We start from the raw sequence: 22,365 nt of genomic DNA, 5'->3' as shown, positions 1-22,365 counted from the left end.
TGAGCATATTTTATGTATCATACTTTAGGAATTTCATGTTGAGTTTAAATAAAAAATTCAAATTTTAATGATTTTTATATAAAACATGTAAATTTTTAAATTTTAGATTCGGGTTTTTATGGGTTTTTTTCTTTCAAAATTTTGTGTATGAATATGTGCAACTAAATTAAAATTAATATTAAATGTTTTTATTGAGTTAGTGTTACTTTTTAATTAGATTCTAATTTAATGGACAATTTATTAAAAAAATATTTATCGTATAATAGGATTTGAAATAGATCTATTTATAGGTCGGGCTACTAGTCCAAGCCCGAAGGTCTACCTGAAATTTGAGAGAGTTTGGGCAAAAATTTTAGGTCCCAAAAATGGGCTCGGGTAAAAAATTAGGCCCATTTAAAATATGGGCTGGGTTTAGGCTTGAATGTTCAAGATCCGAGCCCGGCCCATTTTAATTTTATAATACTTTATATTATGTTATTTTTATATATTATGTCATTTAGAACACATTAAAAACATAAACCTATACTAAATATATAATAATACTCTAATGTAAACATTAAATATTGTTAAGATGACTATATAAAAATTTTCAACAAATAAAAAATGTATAAATTTATTAAATATTAAAATAATATAATATAAAAATCATTAAAAATTGTAACATCCCGAAATAAGGCCTAAACGAAACAGTAGTTGCGAAACCATAAATTTGAGGTAGAAAAATTTATTTTATTATTATTTTGAGGTCTATGATATGTTTGCATGATTGTGTGAAAATTTCGTGAAGAAATTCTATGCATAAAGTGCTTAATTTGAAATTAGGGACTAAATTGAATAAATTGCAAAACTTGTGTTCTAGAAGTATTTTGCATAAAATTGAATTAGATTATTAATTAGAGGTCCTTAAAGAGTAATTTTACCAATTTCTAAGTCTATGGACAAAAATTGGACATGGATGGAATTTTAGAAAGTTTAGTAGTAAGGGCATTTTGGTCATTTAAGGGTAAAATGAATTAAAATACAAAATTAAAAGCCAAATTTGCTCATCTTCAACCCCATGGCCGAATATAGCAAGGACAAACCATTGCTAGGGTTTTTCAAGCTTCCAAGCTCGATTGTAAGTAGGTTCTAGCCTCGTTTTAATGATTTTTACGTTTTTGGAGTCCCGGTAGCTCGATTAAGCTTATGCTAGCAATAATTCAACCTAGGGTTCATATTTGGAAAAATACCCATAGGTGAAATTTGTGTATTTTGGTGTTTTATGATAGAATATGAGGTTTTAAATTATGATAGACAACTTGTACTACTCGGTTTTAAGCAAAAACGAGTAAAAGCACTTAATCAGTAAAAATACCTAATAGTCATAAGTGCATGTTAGAGTGTGAATTTGATTCTGCCATAGAAGGGAAAAATGATCAGCATGTCATAAAACATAAGAAAATAGGCTGAATTTTAATTTACGAGCTTTGGGGCAAAAGTGTAAATATGTAAAAGTTTAGGGGAAAAACTATAATTTTGCCAAAATATGATTTTGGGTCAATTTGAATAATGTGAGTCCTAATTAGACTATATTTTAAATGATAGAGCAATGAAAACTGAAATTCGGGCTAAAATGGGGAAAATACCAAGTTGTGGACGAAATGGTAAAAGTAGCTATTTTTGCATACGAGGTAAGTTTCCAATAAATAAATGCAATATTCTTTTATTTTACATTATTATTGTCAATTTTCAGCATTTATATACTTTTTTTGAGAATATTTAAAGTCGAATTAAAGGCGAAGTGACAGAGAAAAAGCATTAGGAAGCCCCGTTTGAACCTTAGGAATGTTAGGATATTGGGGTTGACAGGACAGGACAGGACAGAAATGAGCCATGTAAGTCCATATCAGTTATATGGCTTTGGAGACAAGAATGAGCCATGTAAGCCCATATTATATATATATGGCATTGGAGACAGGAATAATTCATGTAAGTCCATGTCGAAGACATGGCATTGGCAGGATATTGATAAACAGGAACGACCCTAGTATCCTTAGTATTCCGAGTGGTTCAACGGGTCATTGTACACGTTAAATTACAGTGAATTATCAGCAAAAGGGAAGGTAGATTATATTTATGAATAGTGAAAGGTCAGGTAAGAAAGAAGGTAAATGAGTAAAGAATAAGGTAGAAAATCAGAAGTAAAGAAAGTTTATGAGGCTAGGTGATATTATGTATAATTATTCATTATGTTGAATGTTGTAATTTATTTACTTGTAAGCTTACTAAGTCTAATGCTTACTCTCTTCATTTTCTTTTTCTTATAGACGTTTCGTTTTGTGTATGGCATGTATAGGAACTTGGTTTCTTTTGATATGATATGATCAATGAATGATGTGTAAATACTTGCTAGTGATTAACAAATAGAAGGGCTGATGATATACATGTTTAATAGTATGTATGAATAAGTAGTAACTATCACATGAAAACTAAGAAAAATGTGAAAGTAACTTAAAAACAGATTCAAGTATCAGAAATAATGTGATTTTGAAAAATCACAAGAAATTGTAGAGACATGGGTTGATGGTGAATAATATATGAAATTAAAGCTTATTGTGTCTATTTTCAAATGGATTAAGCAAAACAGGTAAAGGTTTTGTATTTTATAAGATATCTGAGTTTTAGTGAAATAGGGCCAGAGCAATTTCTGGATCCCCTGTTTCAACTTTATAAATTCACCATAAATTTTACAAAAATAATTAGGTGGTGTACTTTATATGGTTAGAATCCTTATTGAATCTAGTTTTAATAGAAACAAACGGTATAGTCATATGATTTTTGTACAGAGAGAAAAATGGTTCGTAGTAAGTAGAGGCCAGTGCAGTCAAATTCTGAAATAGGAGTAACTTTAACTAATAAACTGTACTAATTGGCTAAGTCAAAAATTCTAGAAATAATTAGTAGATAGATATATGAGTCTAGTTTCATAAAAAATTTACGGATCTTAATTTCGAGTTTTGAAACTCGAGAAATGAATTTTTAAGTAACCATGATTCAGAAAAACAGTTTATTCCGAAAATTAAAATAAGTGGTTTAGAGTTGTTGAAAAGGTAAGATAAGTTTAGTAACAGCTCGAGCTTGACTCCGGTGACGGTTTCGGGCGTGGGGGCATTACAAAAATAATATGAACAGGTTTAAAATGAGCTTGAGTTAGTCTTTTATAAATATGGACATGTTTTGGTAAAATTTTATGCCCAAATTTTGAGCCGAGTCGGACTTGGGCAAGAATAAAGTATATTAATACTATGCTTAAACCTGGTCCGACTCGACCCATGAGAACCACTAATTTGAACTCAAAATATTTTAATTTTTAATAACTCAAATAATCATTTAAAAAAACAATATTTGGTTGTAAATTAAATTATTTAAATTTCATTACATAAAATATTCATCCTCGTCGTGAGTGTATTATAATCTTGTGTAATTTTTACTCAAATTTCAATATTATTTAATTTTAGATTAATGTAATTTTTTAGCCTTAAACTTAGCAAATAATTACATTTTAATACTTTATTTTTTTTATCGGCTTTAATATTTGAACTTAACAGTTCTACCCATTTAATCATTGAATTTAGATTCTATAAAAGTTAGGTTGAATAAATAAAGATGAATTGGGCTTCTAACATTCTTAACTAAAAGCCATGCAGAGCCGAAAACCCATTAACCAAACCCTTCGTTTTAGCCCAATTTACAGTTCTGTTTTGTACTTCCTCTCGTCTTTCCAAGTTTTTGGCCGAAGGCATTATGCAACCTTCATTCTAAATTAGTCCCTAAATTTTAAAATATTTTAATAATAACTTTAAATTATCGAGATTATATTAATAAAGTTTTTATTATTAAAATAATTAATTTAGCCGTTAGATGATATTTCAAATCGTATGTGATATAATTTAAAACAAAAAGTTAAATAAAAATATATATGAAGAGTAATTATTTGATACATCACCTATGATTTTTTTAGACTCCATAAGTAGTTTGAGGGTATGACAAGTATTACGTTTGTTTATATATTTATTTTTTACTACACACCCTGTAAGACACTTGTCATACCCTAAACTCGCTTGTGAGATTCAAAAAACCCTATAGGGAGATGTATGATATAATCTTTCAAAAAATATTGTAAAAATAGATTTCATAAAACTCATAGTTTTAAGGTTTTCGAAACATTTACAAAAATTTTATTGCTCGTTTTTTTTTTGCAGTTTTACTTTTAAAAGCTACGCAATAACATTTTACTTTTTTCTAATAAAATTATTTTAAATTACGGCACATAAAATTTGACATATTATTTAACGAGTTTAATATTTGAAAGATCTTATTGATATGATAATCAATAATTTGGGGATGTAATTAAAAGCTTTTAATGTTCGAAACATCAATTTAAAATGATGATAAAAGTTTGAGATATTTGATGTAATTAACTCGAACTTTTTTTATCACATTTTTATTTATGTATTCATATTATGTCGGTTTTAATTCTTCTTCTTTATTCAAAATATAGATATAGTTTATATATTTTAATTTAATTCATTTATTTTTGTAATATCATTAATAGTCTCAAATAATATTATTAACTATTTGAACTAATTAATTACACCATAAAAATGTAAAGAATAAAATATATCAAATTAATTTACAAAAAATAAATATCATATTTAAGCAAAGTAAAGGGTTTGAACTATAATTTAACCATTTATGTTATCGTTTTCCCAAAATCCATATCTTTATCATCGAGGGTTTGTATTGAAATTTTAATTGATAACAATTTCGAGTTCGATCTCTAAATAACCCTACCCCTATCCTTTATCGACATTAATAATTATTTGATGCATGGTTAATGAAAATTAAAAATTTCACAAGTAGTCTTACAATGATGGCCATTTTTTTTAGTAAATTTAAAAGTTTAAAAATTAAATAAATAAAACACTCGACACTTTCATATCCTACAATTGTGAGAATTATAATAATCCTATCAATATATAGATTTATATATTTTCGATTATCTATGTATCAAATAATTATTCGAAAGATTAAACTACTTGATTTTATAATATAAAAGTTGATGTCAGTCCTTGTACTATGCATTAATTGTGAATATAGTTCATATATTTTTAATTTGATTATTTGTAGTTCTTATCCTTTTGAATTTTAAAATTTCAATCATGACAAAACGAAGATTATTAAATTAATTAAGTTATATTATTTTTAAAATCTTATGTAGCAAACATATATCACCTATACAATCCCATATTAGCGAACTATTTTCACACACTACAAACAAAAAAAAAAGAATTAGTGAATGGATTCAACAACTATCATTAACATCAAAACTTAAATTTTCAAAATTTGAAAAATATAAGAACTAAGAATGATCAAATTGGAAAGGAGCGATATAATTTTTGACTGTTGAACTTGGCAATTAAGTTCACTTTGGCACCTGTATTTATTTCCACTTTGACACTTGAGTTTGACAACTAAATCTATTTTGGTCTATAAACTTAAGAAATATAAAAATTCGATGATGTGACGGTATGAGATTATATCACATGATCACTTGAAATTAATAAAGTTATATAAGTTTACAATCAATAACCAAATTAATGGTTGAACAAGTTAATCCATTGATTCCTGATTCAACCAATTTGATGATTCGATCGCCAGACTAACAATAGTTAAAAATTCATAAAGATCTACAAAAATTTAAAGAAAAAATTACATCAATCCAACATATTCAACTATTGATTTTTTTCCTTTATTTTTATCAATTTCAAGTAACTTTTGAGTCAATCAATTCAACTTATTTAGTGGAACTGTTATATAGATCAACTCTCAATTTATTTAATTTAATTTTGTTTCAATAACATTGGCCACACCGTTGACTTTTGCTCCTATCAAATTTAGGAACTAAAATAAAATCAAATGACAAATTTAAAGACCAAATATTCTTATAAAATTCAAAAAATACCCAAAAATGAATAAAATTGATGAATTTAAAAAGCGCATAATTCAAAGACTCTTAGCAGAGCGTAGCTAAGGGTGGCAGCCGCATCCTTTAGAGTGGAATTTTTTTTTTAAATAATAAAATTTTAATTTATTTTTTTTAAAAAAAATATAAATATATAACTATTAAAAATGATAAAATTAATAATTTCCTGCCCCTAAAAGTAGTTTCGTACTTCACGGCTATCTCTTAGCAAGAAAGCAGACCCTCTCTCTCTCAAAAGTATAGCAGGCTTCCAGGTGTTAGTTTCTCCTCCTTATCTGTAAAACTGGAATCGATCAAGGGATATAATCTACTAGTAAAGTTACCCCACAAGGAAACTATTTAGGCTAATTATTGCATCCCGTGGGATTAGTATATATGGCGCTGGCACTGATCATAATATGCCACGCACATTCGATGTGGGATCGAATTCGTACAAGCATACAAGACTTTTGAGTAAAGAGAGTTAAGGATAGCCGATGACACGGCGTTACATCGGTTCTTAATTTACGTAGACAATTAGGACAGACAAACCCATCCGGAGTTAGATTGTTAACTCAAAATTTTTGAATTATTTGAGTTGATAATTTTTATTTTGTATTAAAAAAAGATTTTAATGAAAAGGTAAAATTTATTGGACTTAAGATTGTATTATATAATAGTTATTATATAGATAATTGGTAAAACATCTCCCTAGTCCTTCTCCGTTTCAAAATTAAACAAATCAATCCTTTTAAAAAGAATTGAAGTAATTTAATATCTGTCAATTTTAGAAATGAGCAACTAAGGACAATTTATCATGATGTTAATGTTCTTTTTCAATTATGCATAATTTTGATTGGTATAATAATAAATTTAGCCCTTGATGTTTACATATTTTATTAATTTGGTCTTGATTCTAAAAAAATTCAACAAATTTAGCCTCGACATTTACACATTTACAAACATATTGTTATCTAAATTTGTTAAATCATGAGAAAATTGATAGAATGTGTGAATTATTAGAGCTAAATTTATTATTATACCAATCAAATTATGTAAAATTGACGAAAAACATAAAAGCCGTGATTGATTGTCCTTAGTGAGGAAAGTTTAGAAATTTCACAAATAATAAGAATTTTTGTTTATACTATAATTAAGATTAGATGAATATTTTGACCGATTTAAAACTAGTATTTATGATCTTTTAAGGTAAAAGTGTTATGGAGGCTCATTTATTAGAAGTGAGATTTTGTCCTTTTTACTAAAAAAAAGAGCAAATTAGTTCATATATGCTAGATTAAAGAGCAAATTGATCATTTTATTAAAAATTCTATCTATTTTCACTATTAGAAATTTGTCCTTATATGTCAGCATAAGGTATATGTGGCATGCCATGTGTCATTATCTGGTTATTCTGTCAGCCATATTAGTTTTAACAATATAAATGGATTAAATTTTTAATTGGAAGGACCAATTTACTCTTTGATCTAAAGTGTAAGGACTAATTTATCATTTTTCACTAGAGAGAATAAAATGCAATCTGATTCTTGAAATAGGGGACCTCTATGGTACTTTTACCATTTTTTTATCAATTGTAGAAAAGTCAACTTATCAGACCATGGATAATCTTTTTTCCATTAACTTGATTAAACAAGAGACCATTGTAATTAATTATTTAAATTATTCATAGAAAAACTAATATTGTTTTGGTGGAGTGGCAAAATATGATTTGGCTTAATTTGGTAAAAATATTAAAGAAGTCCTGTATTAAGATTTGGATTACATTTTTTCACTTTACTAAAAAAGAGCAATTTATTCTCTATAAGTTAGATCAAACATCAAACTGATATTTCTCTTAAAATTTTATCTATTTTTACTATTTAAAGTTAATCAGGTACACATAACACATAACATGATATTGTTTGGTTATTCCATTAACTACATTAATTATTAAAAATATAAATTAATAAAATTTTTAAGAAAAAAATTAATTTACTTTTTAATTTAATTAATTATAATTAATTTATCTATTCTTTAAAAAAAAGAACAAAATATAATTTTTACCGCTTAAATTTCATTAGAAGAGGTATTATACAAGGTCATGATGATCATTATGATCCATTGACGGTGAGATTGCCAGCCACGTGCATTGAAAAGCATGTAATGGAAACCCACATGGAGATGATGGATATCTAGGCGGTTTCAACTGTTAACCATCTCTTTAGATCCCCTAACATGGGCCGGCTGCCTGGTTTTCCCTGTCTGTAAAACATAAAACCACCACCACCTCCGTGACTCCTTGTCCCTTGCCTGCTGTCTCTTCGCTGTTTCACGCGGCATTCACTTTTGCCTTGTTCTTAGCTTAGCTCTCTCCACTCCCATTACAACTAAGAATAGGAGATTGAAAAAAATTAAATCAATAGAAAATTAATTAATCTTTTTTGTGTTTTGATAATTTTAAGTAAACTCAACGAAATTAATACAAATCTGTTTTATTTATATTAATTTTATATTGTCTTGTTTAAATTTAATTTTTATTTAGAATAAAATAAAATATTTTAAAATTAAAAATATATTTTTTTTTATAATTTAAAATTTATAGTTATCGTATAATTTGATTAACGAATTTAATTTTAATATTTAATTTGGTACATATATTATTCTCTATTTAATACTTTAATTTAATTTAATTTCAATGTTATTTTTAATCATTAAATTTTTTTAATTTGATAGATAAAAATATATAAGACAAAAATTTATCGAATCGAGTCATGTAATTTTATTTGATCGAAAAATTAAATTAAATATCAAAATTAAATACTAAATTGAAAAAAATATAAGATATCAAAATTAATATTAAAAATTTATATATCAAATAGTATTAACCCTTAGAAGAAATGAATCAATGGATTATGAGGCCAGTAATTGAATATACAACAGTAGAGGTCACAAATAATGAATGAATTCATAAAGAAGATCAAATAGAAATCCCAAAAATCAATGGAAAAAGAAAAACATAAATCCCAAAATAAATGAACTCACTCTATGTTTAATTCCTATAAACACTAATGAAATTAATGTTGTGCTAAAGAAGCTGTCATAAAACGTGGTTTCTTGGTCGGCAATGGACTTTCAACCTCTTGCTCTGTATAGATTTGACTAAATCTGCTTCCATCCTTGTTTTCCAACTCGCACAAAGCGGGCAAGTTTAGGTCAAAGTCAAAGTCGACGCAACGGGTTTGGCTCAACGCGCCACCGTCCGACACCGTCACCCCACTCAAGCTGACGCTACTGCTCTTGTTGTTGTTGTTGGTGGTGGTGGTGGTGTTTCCGCCTTCGTAGTGACAGCGTTTGTGACCTCCCAAAGCTTGGCCTGTAGGGAAAGACTTATGGCAGATAGAACACTTATGGGCTTTACCGTTACCGCCGGTTTCCCCGCTGGCAGTGGTACTGTTGGTGGTGATGGATTGATTATCGGGTTTAGCATCGGTGGAGGATTTACGGTGGCTGGCTTTATGTCCACCTAGAGCTTGGTAGGAAGGGAAAGCCTTGTTACAAACACTGCACTTGTAAGACAACTTCAAAGCCGCTGGTGCCGGTGCTGACGAAGAAGAAGACATACGATGGTCATCGTTTCCACCGTCTGTCACGGCGTTTTCAGTGGTGGAACCACCACGAGCTAGCATGATGAGACAAAGAGCAAGGTACTCTTCTTCATTCGTCGGTGGCGGCGGCGGCGGCGGCGGCGGAGAAGAAGAAGACTCGTCGTCGCGTTGTCGCTTTGAACGCTTGCCTTTCTTCCATGTATCGACGTAATTGTTGTCGATGTCTTCGTACTTGTTGCTGTAAGGGGCAGTCGCCATTGTTGGAGATTTCAGAGCTTCAAGAGCCATATTTATCTTCTAATTTCCTTAAAATTCAATCAAGTCCAAGAAAACAAAAGAAAATTTTCAAGTGAGAGTTAAAATTGGTGTGAGTTAAAGGGGTTTATATAGAAATTGTAGGAAGTAAAGTCGGTCAACTAAAAGGAAAGGAGGTGTGTGGAGACTGAGCTTCTCTATTGGCAGATTATATATGACTTCTTCCAAGTCAAAACATTGCTACGCCAGCTTTTCTTATCACTTTCCTACTGCTATCCTACCCACTTTTTTTTTCCTAGGGTTAATTTCATAAAAACATCCCTAAACAATTTTTCATATTTTAATTTGGTCCTTAAACTACAAATCATTCTAATTAAGTTTTTAAAGTATCAATATTGTATTATTCAAGTCTTTTCATCAATGTAAATATCAGTTTAGATGCTAAACAGTAGTTAAGATTTGTCATGGAACATATTTAAAATACGTGGGTTAAATTATAATCGTATGTATGTATATCGCATCAACAACTTGAATATGACGTGTTAAAAAGAAATAGCAAAGATATAGGAGGGCTATTTCTTTTTAACACTATGAACCCAAGCTGTTAATGCAGTAAGTACACACATGCTTATAATTTATATTTGAGCTACCATTTAAGTGACAAAAAGCTTTATTGAATACTAATATTTTAGGACTCAATTGAAAATTTTGAAGTTTAGAGACAAAAATAAAATCTGAACCATGAAAAGAGAACGTTGTTTCACTCATCAACTCATAAATAAAAGGATAATGTGTTTCAGCACAGTTAAATTCACGTTCTTCTAAATTGATAATAATACTCATGCCAACCAAACTAAAACTCAATTGTTAATAATATATTTTTTAATTATATCAAATACAAACAACATATTAAATAAAAATCCAAAATTATGGCATATATTACTTACAACTACAAATCATGTTTGCCATTTGATTGAAGAAATCACTTTTGCCACCATTTTTTTATTAACAACACTCCTCCATTTCCTTCTTAAATTCTTTATTCATTCATTTATTTATTCCCTAAATGATGCTCCACGTTGAAGGCTTATATGCCAAACAAAAATATTAAAAAATAAGAAATAAATAAATAAATAAATTGAGTGCCCATAACTTGGTGAAAAGATAATTGGTTGTAAGATAGCAGCTTGGGAATGGTATCGTCTGTTCTGCCGTAACATTCCTGTGTTTTGGTTTTTTGGCACACTTCAATGTGTGTTCGGTTGGCTGGCTGGCTTTGCTTTTTCGTGTTCTAGAAAGACACACACAGAGCTAATTCCTTAAAACGGAATCCATTATTTAGCCACGTGTGTAACTCTAACACCCTTCCTCTTATTCTATCTTTTCCTTTCTACAATTAACAAATCCCCTTCACTGTTCTTTGCTTTTCCATTATTACCCCTTTTCTGGAATTTTAATGATTTTCCACAAGTACAGAATTTTCATGTTTTTAAAGTACAACAAACCAATATTTTTAAGAGATAAATTTTAAAATTATATACATGAATTTTTAATTAAGTGAAATTTTAATTTTGATTTAATCATATATATTTAAAGAAATAAATATATTAATTTATTTTTATATTGAATAAATATAATTATTTATGTATACAATATATAAATATAAAATGATGTTATGTCAATAATTATATTAATAATTTATAATAATTAGATTAAATTAAAATTTCAATGAAAAATTACACAAAATTAAATTTTAATTATTATTGAATTCGTAAAATTAAATTATTGATTTATTTTATGTATATGAATTTTAAAATATTTAAAATATTTTTAGTAATAATATATATATGTATTAAAAAGAGCATTGAGGGTATATACGTAAAATCCGTACGGAGTGGAGCTAATTAGACTGAAGTAATAGAAGTGTAAAAGAGTGTAGAAATTGTAGCTTTGCAAACGCGAAACCGTCGGGACATACGGCACGTAACGCGATTTTGATCATCATCCGACTTACACGTGGCAATTTTGGGTACCCTTTGGAACGACTTTCACATGTTATGACATAACCGACAAGTAAGCTTTTGTTATTATCCATCCACATCAAAAGCCGTCTTTTTGTTGGGAGTCTCCACCAGTGCGACACGTGGATTTCAAATTCTTATCTTTACCACGTGCCACGTTTTTACTTTTAACACGTTGAGCAATTTTAGTGGCTGTAAAGCGTGTTCATTTATATATGGTAGGTAAGCGTGTGGAGGTTGGCTGTGATTAGATACGTGGCTGGCAGGGTGATGTTGTCACTGACCTATATTTTAGTTACTCTTTGTGCTTTGTAGTGTGAAAATTAAAGTAGTAAGCACTGCCAGTAGACGGCAAATTCTACTGTGCGTTCCGGAGAAAAAGAATCACCTTATACTAGTACTAAAATGGAATAATTCTAATTTGGTCCTCTAACTTTATAAAAAAAGATATCTTAATTATTTATTTAATTTTTGTTTCTTTTTAATCATGTTATAGTCTATGTGTATACCATGTTACTAATTAATTAATTTTTAAAAAAATAAAATTATTTATAATTTTTATATTTTTTTAATAATTTGAATATATTCCCTCTTTTATTCACAATTGTTAATTTTAAAAAAATCTCACAATATCTCACTATAATAATATCTCACTTTAGAGGTTATCCAATTTTTTTAATGCTTTAATTAAAATTTTCGATATACTTTATTTTATTTTTTTTGCAAAAGCATGGTAGAATTTTTGGCCACAAGCGTATTGTTTTTCTATTCAAACTAGTATTGATATTAATTTGTTTTGAGGTATTGTTTCAAATTTATCGATATTTAAAAGGTTAAAATATGACATAGGTCCCTGTACTCTTCATAAATTTGAAATTTAATTCTTGTACTTTTTTTTAAAGAATTTAGTCATTGTACTTTCATATAAACTTCGTTTTGTAAACAAACTAACCTAAAATAAAATTATATCTTTAATAGAATCTAGAACAAAAACCAATTCTCAATTATTATTTATATCAATATTTTTATTTATTTGCATAGTTGGTTCTAATAAGTCTAACAAATGAGTAATTTTGTGAGTTATTAAATTTGATAATTAAAATTGAATCAAAATGGAATTAATACAATATTGAATTAGATCCACAGATGAATGTTCAATCGAATCAAGTGAAAAAAATTCGAGTTAGTCGAATTGACGAGTTCTATTTTATCATCTTAACTTGATTTGAATTTTTTTTCAAATCGAATTGAGTGAAATGAAATTTAAGTTGATTCAAATCGAGTAAATTGTTTGAATTAAATTAAAAGTTTAAACATATCAAATAAAATCTTGTTGCAATGGAATTAATTCCATATTAGAGCATATAAATTTGAAACCATATATATTTGAAATTCTTTCAAAGCAAAGTAAGAGAAAAAAAGAAGAAAATATTTTAGTATGACAGACTTGAATTTGTAATTTACTTGTTTAGGTCATCAAAATTATTATTTCAATTTTTTTAAAAAAATTAAACATTTTTTTATATATTCTTTATATTTAAAATTTTTTTAATTATGAAATTTTTATAAATATTTTAAATTTTTGAAAATTATTCTGAATTTTTTTTTGTTGGAAAAGTCTAATTTGCTCATTTTCGAGATTGATGAGAAAAAATAATAATTACACCAATCCGTTATTTGAATTATTCGAATTATAAATTTCAACTCAAATCGAATTCAAACAAACCGAAAACTCGATCCGATAACCCGAAATTAAATTTTTTTTCGAGTTTTTCAAGTTTTGGTCACACTTAATTAAAATTAGGTCTCATGAAGTTTGGTGTCTACAAGTATATATTGCAAAGTATAACTATGCTCATCTTACCTTTTAAGAAGCAAGAATAAAAAAAGGGAAAAAAGCAGTTGAATTTTGAACCACATGAACTGCCATATGAAAGGTTAATTCATGAATCTAAATCTTTTTTTTTTTTAAATTTTTACAACGATTATTCGAACCAAGCTCTTCTTAAGGTAAAATATCAATAGGCTACAACTTAGGTTCAAATCTCACCTTTATTGATATCCTTAAAAATACTCTTAGAAATTAATCCCCTTTGAACCACATGATTCCAAAACAAACCTAAAATGCTATTATTATTATCACCACCATATGAAGCAGTGAAAGATCTATAGGTTTTGAGAGTTATCATCAACCTCTTTTCATACATTTCATTTAATAGATTTGAAGCAGCATTCACCTTCCCCATTTTCCAATAACCATATGCTAGGTTAGCATATATTACACTATCTCCACATATACCTTTTCCTTGCATAATGCCGAATATTCTTTTGGCGCAATCGAGCCTTTCTCGTTTACAAAACCGTCTTACGAGTGCCCTGTACACCGAGACATCAACAATTAAGCCTCTTTTCAACAATTCATCTGGAAACTTCATAACTTCTTCTTCTTTGCCTAAGTTACAATACCCATCAACAAGCCATGAATAGGTGCAATAACTAGGACAAAACCCTGCATCAAGCATGTTGATCAAGTAATCTTTTGCACTATCCATTTAATTCACCTTGCAAAATCCATGAATCAATGCCTTGAATGTAAATTGATCTAACTTCAATCCGGCTTCCATCATCTTGTTCTTCACTTTTATAGCAGACCCCATATCTCCAATCTTGCAATATGCATTGATCAATGTGTTACAAGTCACATTATCAGGTTCAACTTTCTTTTCATTCATCTCATTCAAAATCCAATTAGCTTCCCTTATTTTACCGTCTTCGCACAACTTACGAATGATTGCGTTATAAGTAACAACTCCTGGATAAATCCCTTTAGCCTCCATTATGTCTCGCAATCTTAATGCTTCTCCTAGCTCATTCACTCTACAATAACCATCAATTAAAGTAGTGTAAGTGACATGGTTAGGACTAACACTAACACCTTTCATTTCCTTAAATAGTCTTAAAGCTTCTCGCATTCTACCTTGTCTACAGAAGCCATAAATAAGTGAATTATAAGTTCTAATGTCTGGACTAATCCCGGCTCTTTCCATCCTATCTTGCACACACAATGCTTCATAATGCATACCCTTTTTAGAATACAAAACGATGATTGTATTGAACGTAATAAGATCTGGAAAAACGTTCTTCAATTCCATCTCACTCAATACCATTTCGGCCTTTTCGACATCACCAGCCATGCAACAAGCATGAAGCAAGACATTATAAACGTGTAAATTCACAACCACCCCAAGTTTAACCATTTTCTTGTAGATTTTCCATACGCTATCAATCAATTTATCTTTAACCAAACAATTTAAAAGCACAGTACAAGCATGTAAATGAGGCTTTAACCCATGAACTCTCATCGACTCAAAAACCTGTAAAGCATCTTGGGTCATTCTCAATTTCCCATATGATATCACCAACCAACTTAAAACATGAGAATTAACTTCAACGTCCGAATGGGTACTCACCAAAACCTTCAAAACGGAATTTGACGACAAGAAATCTTTGTTAGGAATTTTGTCGAGCAAGTGGTGTGCAGTCTTGAAATGTTTGTGCTTGGTGAGAATGTGAATCATTGTCCACGTAGATTGCAGAGAGTGGTTATAGGTGGCAATAGAAGTTTTTACCCATTGAAAGAAAGACCACGAAAGAAAAGCATTGCAACTGAAAACAGAGAGGTGGAGAAGGAGATGGTTAATGGTGGTGGAAGTTATTTGACTGCAAATTTTGGGTTCCAAAAGATGATTCCAATGACCCTTTAGGACAATGGTGAAAATTGTTTGAGTAAATCGAGCTGAGTTAGCCATCTGCTACTTCATAAGATCACCCCAACTCCCTTTCCATCCACAAAGCAGCTACTTCCCCTGCACCCTCCTATCGGTTATGTGAAATTTAACAAGGATGGATCCGCAATTGGCAATCCAAGTCCAGCTGGAATTGGCAACTGATCATGCTGGCACAGTACTCTTCTTCTCTAAATATGTTGCAACTGTAGATGCTATTCTTGTATAGCTGCTAGCCATTAAAGAAGCTTGCTGCATTTTCTTAAGTTCAACATGGAGGCACTCTTTAGCTCATTACAGAGTGCGACGGCAGCAACGTGTTCAATGAATTCTGAGCAATTATATTAGGGTAAACTACACCATTACAACTTCTTGTTTTGGTTACTTAATTAAAAAATTTACAATTTAATCATTAAACTATTCAAAAAATTTCATTTTAGTCATTTAACTATCTAAAAGTTTTTATTTAAGTCACTGGCTTGTAAAGTTGATTCATAAAAAAAAACTGAACTGTAAAAGATAAAGGAAAAGATAGCTTTCGATTGGTACAGACAGTGCGAACAGAGAAAATCATATAACATCGATTTTAATAGACCAATTACTTAAATAAAAACTGTTGAATAGTTCGATGACTAAATTATAAATTTTTTTAGTTAAGTGACCAAAACGAAAACTTACTCATAATTTAATGACTAATGATGTAGTTTACCTATTAAATTAAATGTAGATAAGTACAAGTTTGGAAAAAATTCTATCATATTATTAAATTAAGTTTTAAAATAATAATAATTTAATTTAAAAAATTGTGCTAATTATAAAATAGATTTACTTGAACAAAATTTTAAGTATAAAATATAAAAAATATTGTGATAATTATAATTTAGTATATAATTATTAATTTTTTAAAATTGTTCTAATTTTATTAATGTAAAAACTATATATTATATAAAATATAATAAAAATTATCATTATCAATGATAATTAACAATAATTAAATTTGAAAATTAATTATAAATTAAATGTGTAAAATGTATAACTTCGAAAAAACATTTGAATAGAATAATATAACATTTATTATTTATTATATTACTAAATTTATTCTTTTAAATAATTTGTTTATTTATAAGATTCATCACATATATTAAACTTTCAAATTATACACAAATTGCTTTTATTTGAATAGAAAAATTAATTTAACCATTAAAGTTTTAATAAAAATGAAATTGTAATTCGCATGAATTTTTCTAAAATTATTAAACATTACTAATAAAGTATATTAATTGTCATACATGCTACTACATCAATGCTATTAAATTTTAATAATTGAATCAATTTTTCCATAAAAAAAATAGCTTAATCAAATCTTGAAGGTTAAAGGCAAAAGTAACCAAAAAGAAAAGAGAGAGAGTACATGTAATGGCTAAATTTATCATTATGTCAAAATGAAAAACAATTATCATGTATGAAAATGTTCCACTTACACCAATATAAAATTAAAATAATTTTACATATTTTCATGACATTTTGTACAATTGATATTTTAACAGTGGTTGCGTATATTGATTTATTCATAATTGTAAATGTAATTTATGTTTAAGAGTTTAATTTATTAATCGATTGAGTCTTAATTTTATTAGTATAAATATTATTGCCAATGTAAGAAGACTTGAGTTCAAGTGTAATGCATTATCCTATTATTTATGAATAGTAAAAAAATTATAAAATTATAAAAAATTTTAAATATTATGTCAATAAAAAGTAAATATAGAGAATGTTGTAAAATTTTAAATGAACCCATTCAAAGCAACAGTAAAAGCATCTTCCAAGCTCCTTTATTATTAATTAAATTACATTTTAAACTTTTTATTTACACAAATTTGTTAAATTTCACAAGCATCTAAGGACAAAGTCAAACAAAACCATTTGGAGGTGAATAATGTTGAATATTTTAGGCCGCATTTCTTGCTACTTGGGCTCGGCAATGTTCTACAAGAGTACAAGATTTCATCATGGTGAATTCAATTGTGAATTTAACCTTTATATTTTAATTTGAAATTTTTAATCTTTATATTTTAAAAATTGAAAATTCTAACATAATCAAACATATTATTATATGTATAATACCATATTAGCTTATTAATTTTATATAGTATTAAAAAAATCAAATTAATGAATTTAAATGTTTAATGTCTCGATTGGTTACTAATATATTAACAAGTAAAAAATTATTTATTTAGTATGCATTACAATAGTTAGACATAAAAAAATAATTAATACAAATTTAAATTTGAAATAAAAAAGATGAGTAATAACAATTATAAGAAATAAGAATTCTTTAAAATAAATGAAAAATTTTCCTTCTTTACTAAAAATGAAAGTAGTTAAATATTACCTATTAAATTAATTTATTATGAACCATATACTAAAACATGAGTAAAAAATAACATTCCTACCAAACATAGGATAAGAAAATTCAAATTGAAGAATATAAACTAAATTTATAACTTTATGTATGATAAATGATTAATTGCAAAATTTAATCAATCAAATTTAATTATCAGGTTAAAATTAAAAATTAAAAATTCGAAAGTAAAGAGGACTAAAGTTAACTAATTTAAATAAACTCATAATACATACATAATACAAGGACTAAGAACAAAATTTAAATTTTTAGTTGTCTCAATGCTTCCAACGTCATTAATATAGTCTACACATTCAAAATTTTCCCCATATATTTGAAAGATGTAGCCTCAAACATTAATACATGTTTTAAAACAGATACTTCCAGAGAAGAAAAAGAAGAAATTAGAACATAGACCATAACAGATTCTAAGCACTGTTAACATTGGAAAACAATGTACGCTAAACACTTTTCAACAGAAAGTGGGAAAAAAAGGGTATTATAGTTGTAACAAATTCACAGAGGATGTGAGAAAAAAAGAAAAAAAAAAACTCTCTAGCCTATGATTAAAAAAGAGTTTAGTTTCATGGTTCAGACCATTCACTCAAGCCTTACAAAGCAATTAACATCTCAAACATATAGAATTACCACATAGAAGATAAAAATATGCTTAATCAGCTACGCTGGAGGATTAGGATATACCTTTGGTTTTGGCTTGACTTCAATTTCATTTACGCTACGTACAAAGATTGCATCTGGTTCATGTCTGCACAAAAGAGAAGGATCTGAAATTAGAGCTCGACTATGTGTATACCGTAAACCTTCATGATTTTGGGGTCAGAAAAAGAGGGAGAGAGTTGAGAGGAATCTTACGCTTTATCTCCCTCTTCGAATGTGTAACTTGAAGCAACGGCCAATAGTCGCCCATCTTTGCTGAATGAAAGAGCGGCAACGCTTGTCGGGTACTTTGAATACTGCAAAAAGATCATTTAATGATGGTAATAAATTATCAGCTCTTTTAACAGAAATGAAATTGCACTTCGATCCAATCTTTACCTGATACAGCCTCTTCTTATTGTTTCCGTCCCACACATTAACAAAACCATCACAACCTCCAGTTGCAAATGTACCATATCTGCAGGATTGAAAGTCAATGAAGAAATTAGATATGGTTTGAATGGAAACAAGCTAACATTAATTATGTTCAAGATCTTGCCAATCTGATATGGACACTTTAATTGCAATAGGAGTTTTTAGTTTTATTTATTTATTTATTTATTATATCAGGTTTTACTAAGAGTTTTAGTTTTTACTATATTAGGTTTTTGTTTCCTTCATAAACTCTAAGTTAAGAATTCTATTTTATGTCAATTAGGACTCTTTCATTTGTTATTAACAGTCTATAAAAGGCTGCCAATATGAAATAAAGAGGTAAGCAATTATTCTATCAAAAGAAACGTTATTTTGAGAGGGGGTTCAGTCAAGGACGAATCTGCCTTTTTGAGTAACCATAGGTCGAAGCAAGAATTCTTTCTCGTCTAGACCTGTGACTAGATCCTACGCCAAGGCTCATAACACAATCTTTCATAAAAAATATTTTAGCTGAGCCAACACAAGCATTACCAATAAACTGTAACCTAATGTCTTACTCGGAAGTTCAAAGTCAGCAATTTATATATTTTCTCAACAATAGTTGAATCAAATAAGAGGAAAAATGACCAAATGTGTCATACTCACTTCATTAACTTTCCAAGAAGAGAATCTAATATTATAATTACCAATTGTCATTTGTTCCGGCCTGTCACACTACACAAATGACAAAATGCTCCAAATGGCAGTGCCTGCAGTATAATCTATGGTCCACGTACTACATCATATAGTTAATATACTATCCAGCTGAGCTGATGCTGCTCGGGTTTTCAGCCTCATCAGCTTTTAATAAATAAAGAAGAGTAGAAAACTTTTGCAGAAACTTACACAGGATGGAATGCAATGGCATTTACTGGATATACAATGTCCCGTCCAGCCTCAGATTTTCGATGGCACTTGAAGGCATACCTACAAAATATCAATGGATAAATGCAAAAAGATAAATGAAGAACAGGTAGGATCAGCTCCAGAACAGTTTCTAGAGTTCGTATCTATCCACATGACTTATATAGTGCTAAAAGGAAAAGACTGATGCACACTTTTTGGCTTGACTGGCCTCTGAGAGGTCAAAGAACTCCATTGCTACTCGCCCTTCAACCGAACTAAGAGCATACCCTGTATAAACTTGTTTAATAAGAAACAATTATACCCAAAAAAGTAATAGGCGAAGATAAATGGATAAGAGATCTAAAATCATGCAATACTAACTTATTTAAATGCTTGTATAATGTGAGCCTTCCTTTAAAGAGTACTTTCTTTCCTTGTAAAAACTAATAAAACTTTTAGAAGTTATAAACATTACCTGTTCCATTTGGATAACATCTCACACATCTAGTTTGATACTTCAATGAAGATTCCCTTCGTTGTTCAGGTTGAGACATGTTTCGCAAGTCATATACATTTACATGTCTTCCAGCAGTTGCCACGACTAAACGATTTCCAACAAGAGATAGCGAGTAAACACGTTCAGGTTGCGGGTATGTGCCGACAAGAGTACGCTCCTGCCCACTTGCACCTCTTGGATCCCAACATTTCAATGTCTTGTCCCAACTGCCTGTGATCACTTGTCCTATAACAACACATCAAACATTAAGGATTCAGACATTTACTTAAATGAAACAAAATGACACATGCTCAATACCCTGTGTAGTATATTCCTACGAAGACATAGCCCATAGCACCATCATGAAACTCATCTAAGCTTCAAAATCTAATTCATAAAGGATAGGATTCAGTGAAACTTGTGACTACGGAATAACCAATCATCTTTCTAGAAACTCACTCTACCCTATCATTTCCTTAATTATTCGGATTAATGCCTTTTCCAAAATCAAAACTCAGAAAATCCTACTTTGAAAGGCAAGATCAAAGACAAATCATATTCAAATCCAATTTAAAACAACGAAGTCAATAGAGATTATTTGAAAATTTTAACCAACCTGCTGCATAAGAATACTCTATACAACGTACAGGAGCATCATGTCTACCTAATATTTCCTCCTTTCCATGGCTGAACATTATCCTACAAAATTAGCATCTCAAAATTAAGTTTGATACTAAATTCATTTTTCCTAGCCTTTCTCGAGAATCAACCAGAGATATTAGTGCAAAAAGTAGATCCAATTCACTGACCTCCTAACTTTATTGTCAACGCTAGCACTGAACCCAGATGAATCATCATGGAAGCAGCAATCAAGTACCGGCCCACCGTGCATAAACTCTCCTCGCAAAACGTTCGCGCTTGCATCGTACAATCTCACAGTCTACGATTAAAAAAAAAAGAACTGTTCACTGAAAAGAATAAAAGGAAACTTAAAAAATTTAAAGGTATTTGATGTTGAGGGAGCACCTTATCCCATGAAGAGACGAGTAGATTATCGCTGTGATTAGAGAACCGAAGGTTCGAGATTCCGTCCGTCGGAGGGTTAGAGAGCTCGCGACCTGGTACCGGTGGCGGGTGGACAGATGTCATCGCTCGATTGGCTGCTAGAGAGATGAAATGAACTAACGGAGAGAGCTTAGGGTTTTGGTAGAGAAGATGAATGTTTTTTTACTGGGCGAGCGATATAAAAGAGAGGGAAGAAGATTTGAAATTTAGAAATGTTTTTATTCGGATCGGCCAAGTCCCACTGTTTCAAAAATTTTGCCAATGCCATAACTAAACAAAAAAAAATTAACACTTTTTGAATTCAAAATTAGTTGGTACTTTTTTCTTTACCCAAAAAGCTCATCCTGTAAATATGTAATTACACTAATACCATTTAGGTTTATGATAAATATCAATTTTATACATAACCTTTAATTTAATATATAATGTTATATATGAACTCTGATTTTTTTATAATTTTATGTATTAAATTTTGATTTAATTCAATTTTTTCAAATTACTTATAATATTATCGAATTAGCACCATTTTACGTTAATATATTAATTCAATATAAAAATAAATATATGTATTAATTTCTTTAAATGCATATAATTAAATCAAAATCAAAATTTCATAAGATAAGATTAACTCATTTTTGTTTTGCAGATTATTTGTTAAAATTTTCTAAGAGCAACTTGGATTCTGTTATAAGAATTTGGAGTGTGTTGCATAATTTCTATGAGTTTTCTGGTTTGAAGCTTAAACTAGCAAAAAGT

The 22,365-nt window shown here is 29.0% G+C and overlaps 3 protein-coding genes across 3 annotated transcripts; all 3 read right to left on the bottom strand.

Moving 5' to 3' along the window:
• Positions 1-8,857: 8,857 nt before the first annotated feature.
• On the bottom strand, positions 8,858-10,090 carry LOC107908847 (zinc finger protein ZAT10-like). The gene has a single exon (NM_001327006.2). The coding sequence runs from the start codon at positions 9,895-9,897 to the stop codon at positions 9,079-9,081; it is 819 nt and encodes a 272-aa protein (NP_001313935.1). The 5' UTR covers positions 9,898-10,090; the 3' UTR covers positions 8,858-9,078.
• A 3,697-nt stretch (positions 10,091-13,787) lies between these two features.
• Positions 13,788-16,016, bottom strand: LOC107886951 (pentatricopeptide repeat-containing protein At5g38730). The gene has a single exon (XM_016811061.2). It carries the CDS (start codon positions 15,692-15,694, stop codon positions 14,438-14,440), a length of 1,257 nt encoding a protein of 418 aa, XP_016666550.1. The 5' UTR covers positions 15,695-16,016; the 3' UTR covers positions 13,788-14,437.
• Positions 16,017-18,483: 2,467 nt separating this feature from the next.
• On the bottom strand, positions 18,484-21,907 carry LOC107886950 (mitotic checkpoint protein BUB3.2). The gene is made up of 9 exons (XM_016811060.2): positions 21,571-21,907; positions 21,354-21,484; positions 21,161-21,243; positions 20,524-20,790; positions 20,261-20,336; positions 20,049-20,129; positions 19,128-19,206; positions 18,945-19,045; positions 18,484-18,837 (listed from the first exon to the last, which is right to left on the bottom strand). The coding sequence occupies exons 1-9, from the start codon at positions 21,691-21,693 to the stop codon at positions 18,750-18,752; spliced, it is 1,029 nt and encodes a 342-aa protein (XP_016666549.2). The 5' UTR covers positions 21,694-21,907; the 3' UTR covers positions 18,484-18,749.
• Positions 21,908-22,365: the final 458 nt, after the last annotated feature.

This window comes from Gossypium hirsutum, chromosome A03 (assembly GCF_007990345.1).
Source record: "Gossypium hirsutum isolate 1008001.06 chromosome A03, Gossypium_hirsutum_v2.1, whole genome shotgun sequence".
In the NCBI taxonomy this organism is placed as follows: Eukaryota; Viridiplantae; Streptophyta; class Magnoliopsida; order Malvales; family Malvaceae; genus Gossypium; species Gossypium hirsutum.
Note: the sequence above shows the minus strand (reverse complement) of the source record. Positions and strands in the feature narration are given on the sequence as shown.

What these genes read in the sequence shown, in the direction of transcription:
- LOC107908847 (NM_001327006.2), bottom strand. Translation starts at nt 9,897, where the DNA reads ATGGCTCTTGAAGCTCTGAAATCTCCAACAATGGCGACTGCCCCTTAC.
- LOC107886951 (XM_016811061.2), bottom strand. Translation starts at nt 15,694, where the DNA reads ATGGCTAACTCAGCTCGATTTACTCAAACAATTTTCACCATTGTCCTA.
- LOC107886950 (XM_016811060.2), bottom strand. Translation starts at nt 21,693, where the DNA reads ATGACATCTGTCCACCCGCCACCGGTACCAGGTCGCGAGCTCTCTAAC. An exon ending in GCCATTGCATTCCATCCTGT is followed by an intron (nt 19,207 to 20,048) that starts GTAAGTTTCTGC and finishes TCAATCCTGCAG; the next exon opens with ATATGGTACATTTGCAACTG. An exon ending in ATAAGAAGAGGCTGTATCAG is followed by an intron (nt 19,046 to 19,127) that starts GTAAAGATTGGA and finishes ATCTTTTTGCAG; the next exon opens with TATTCAAAGTACCCGACAAG.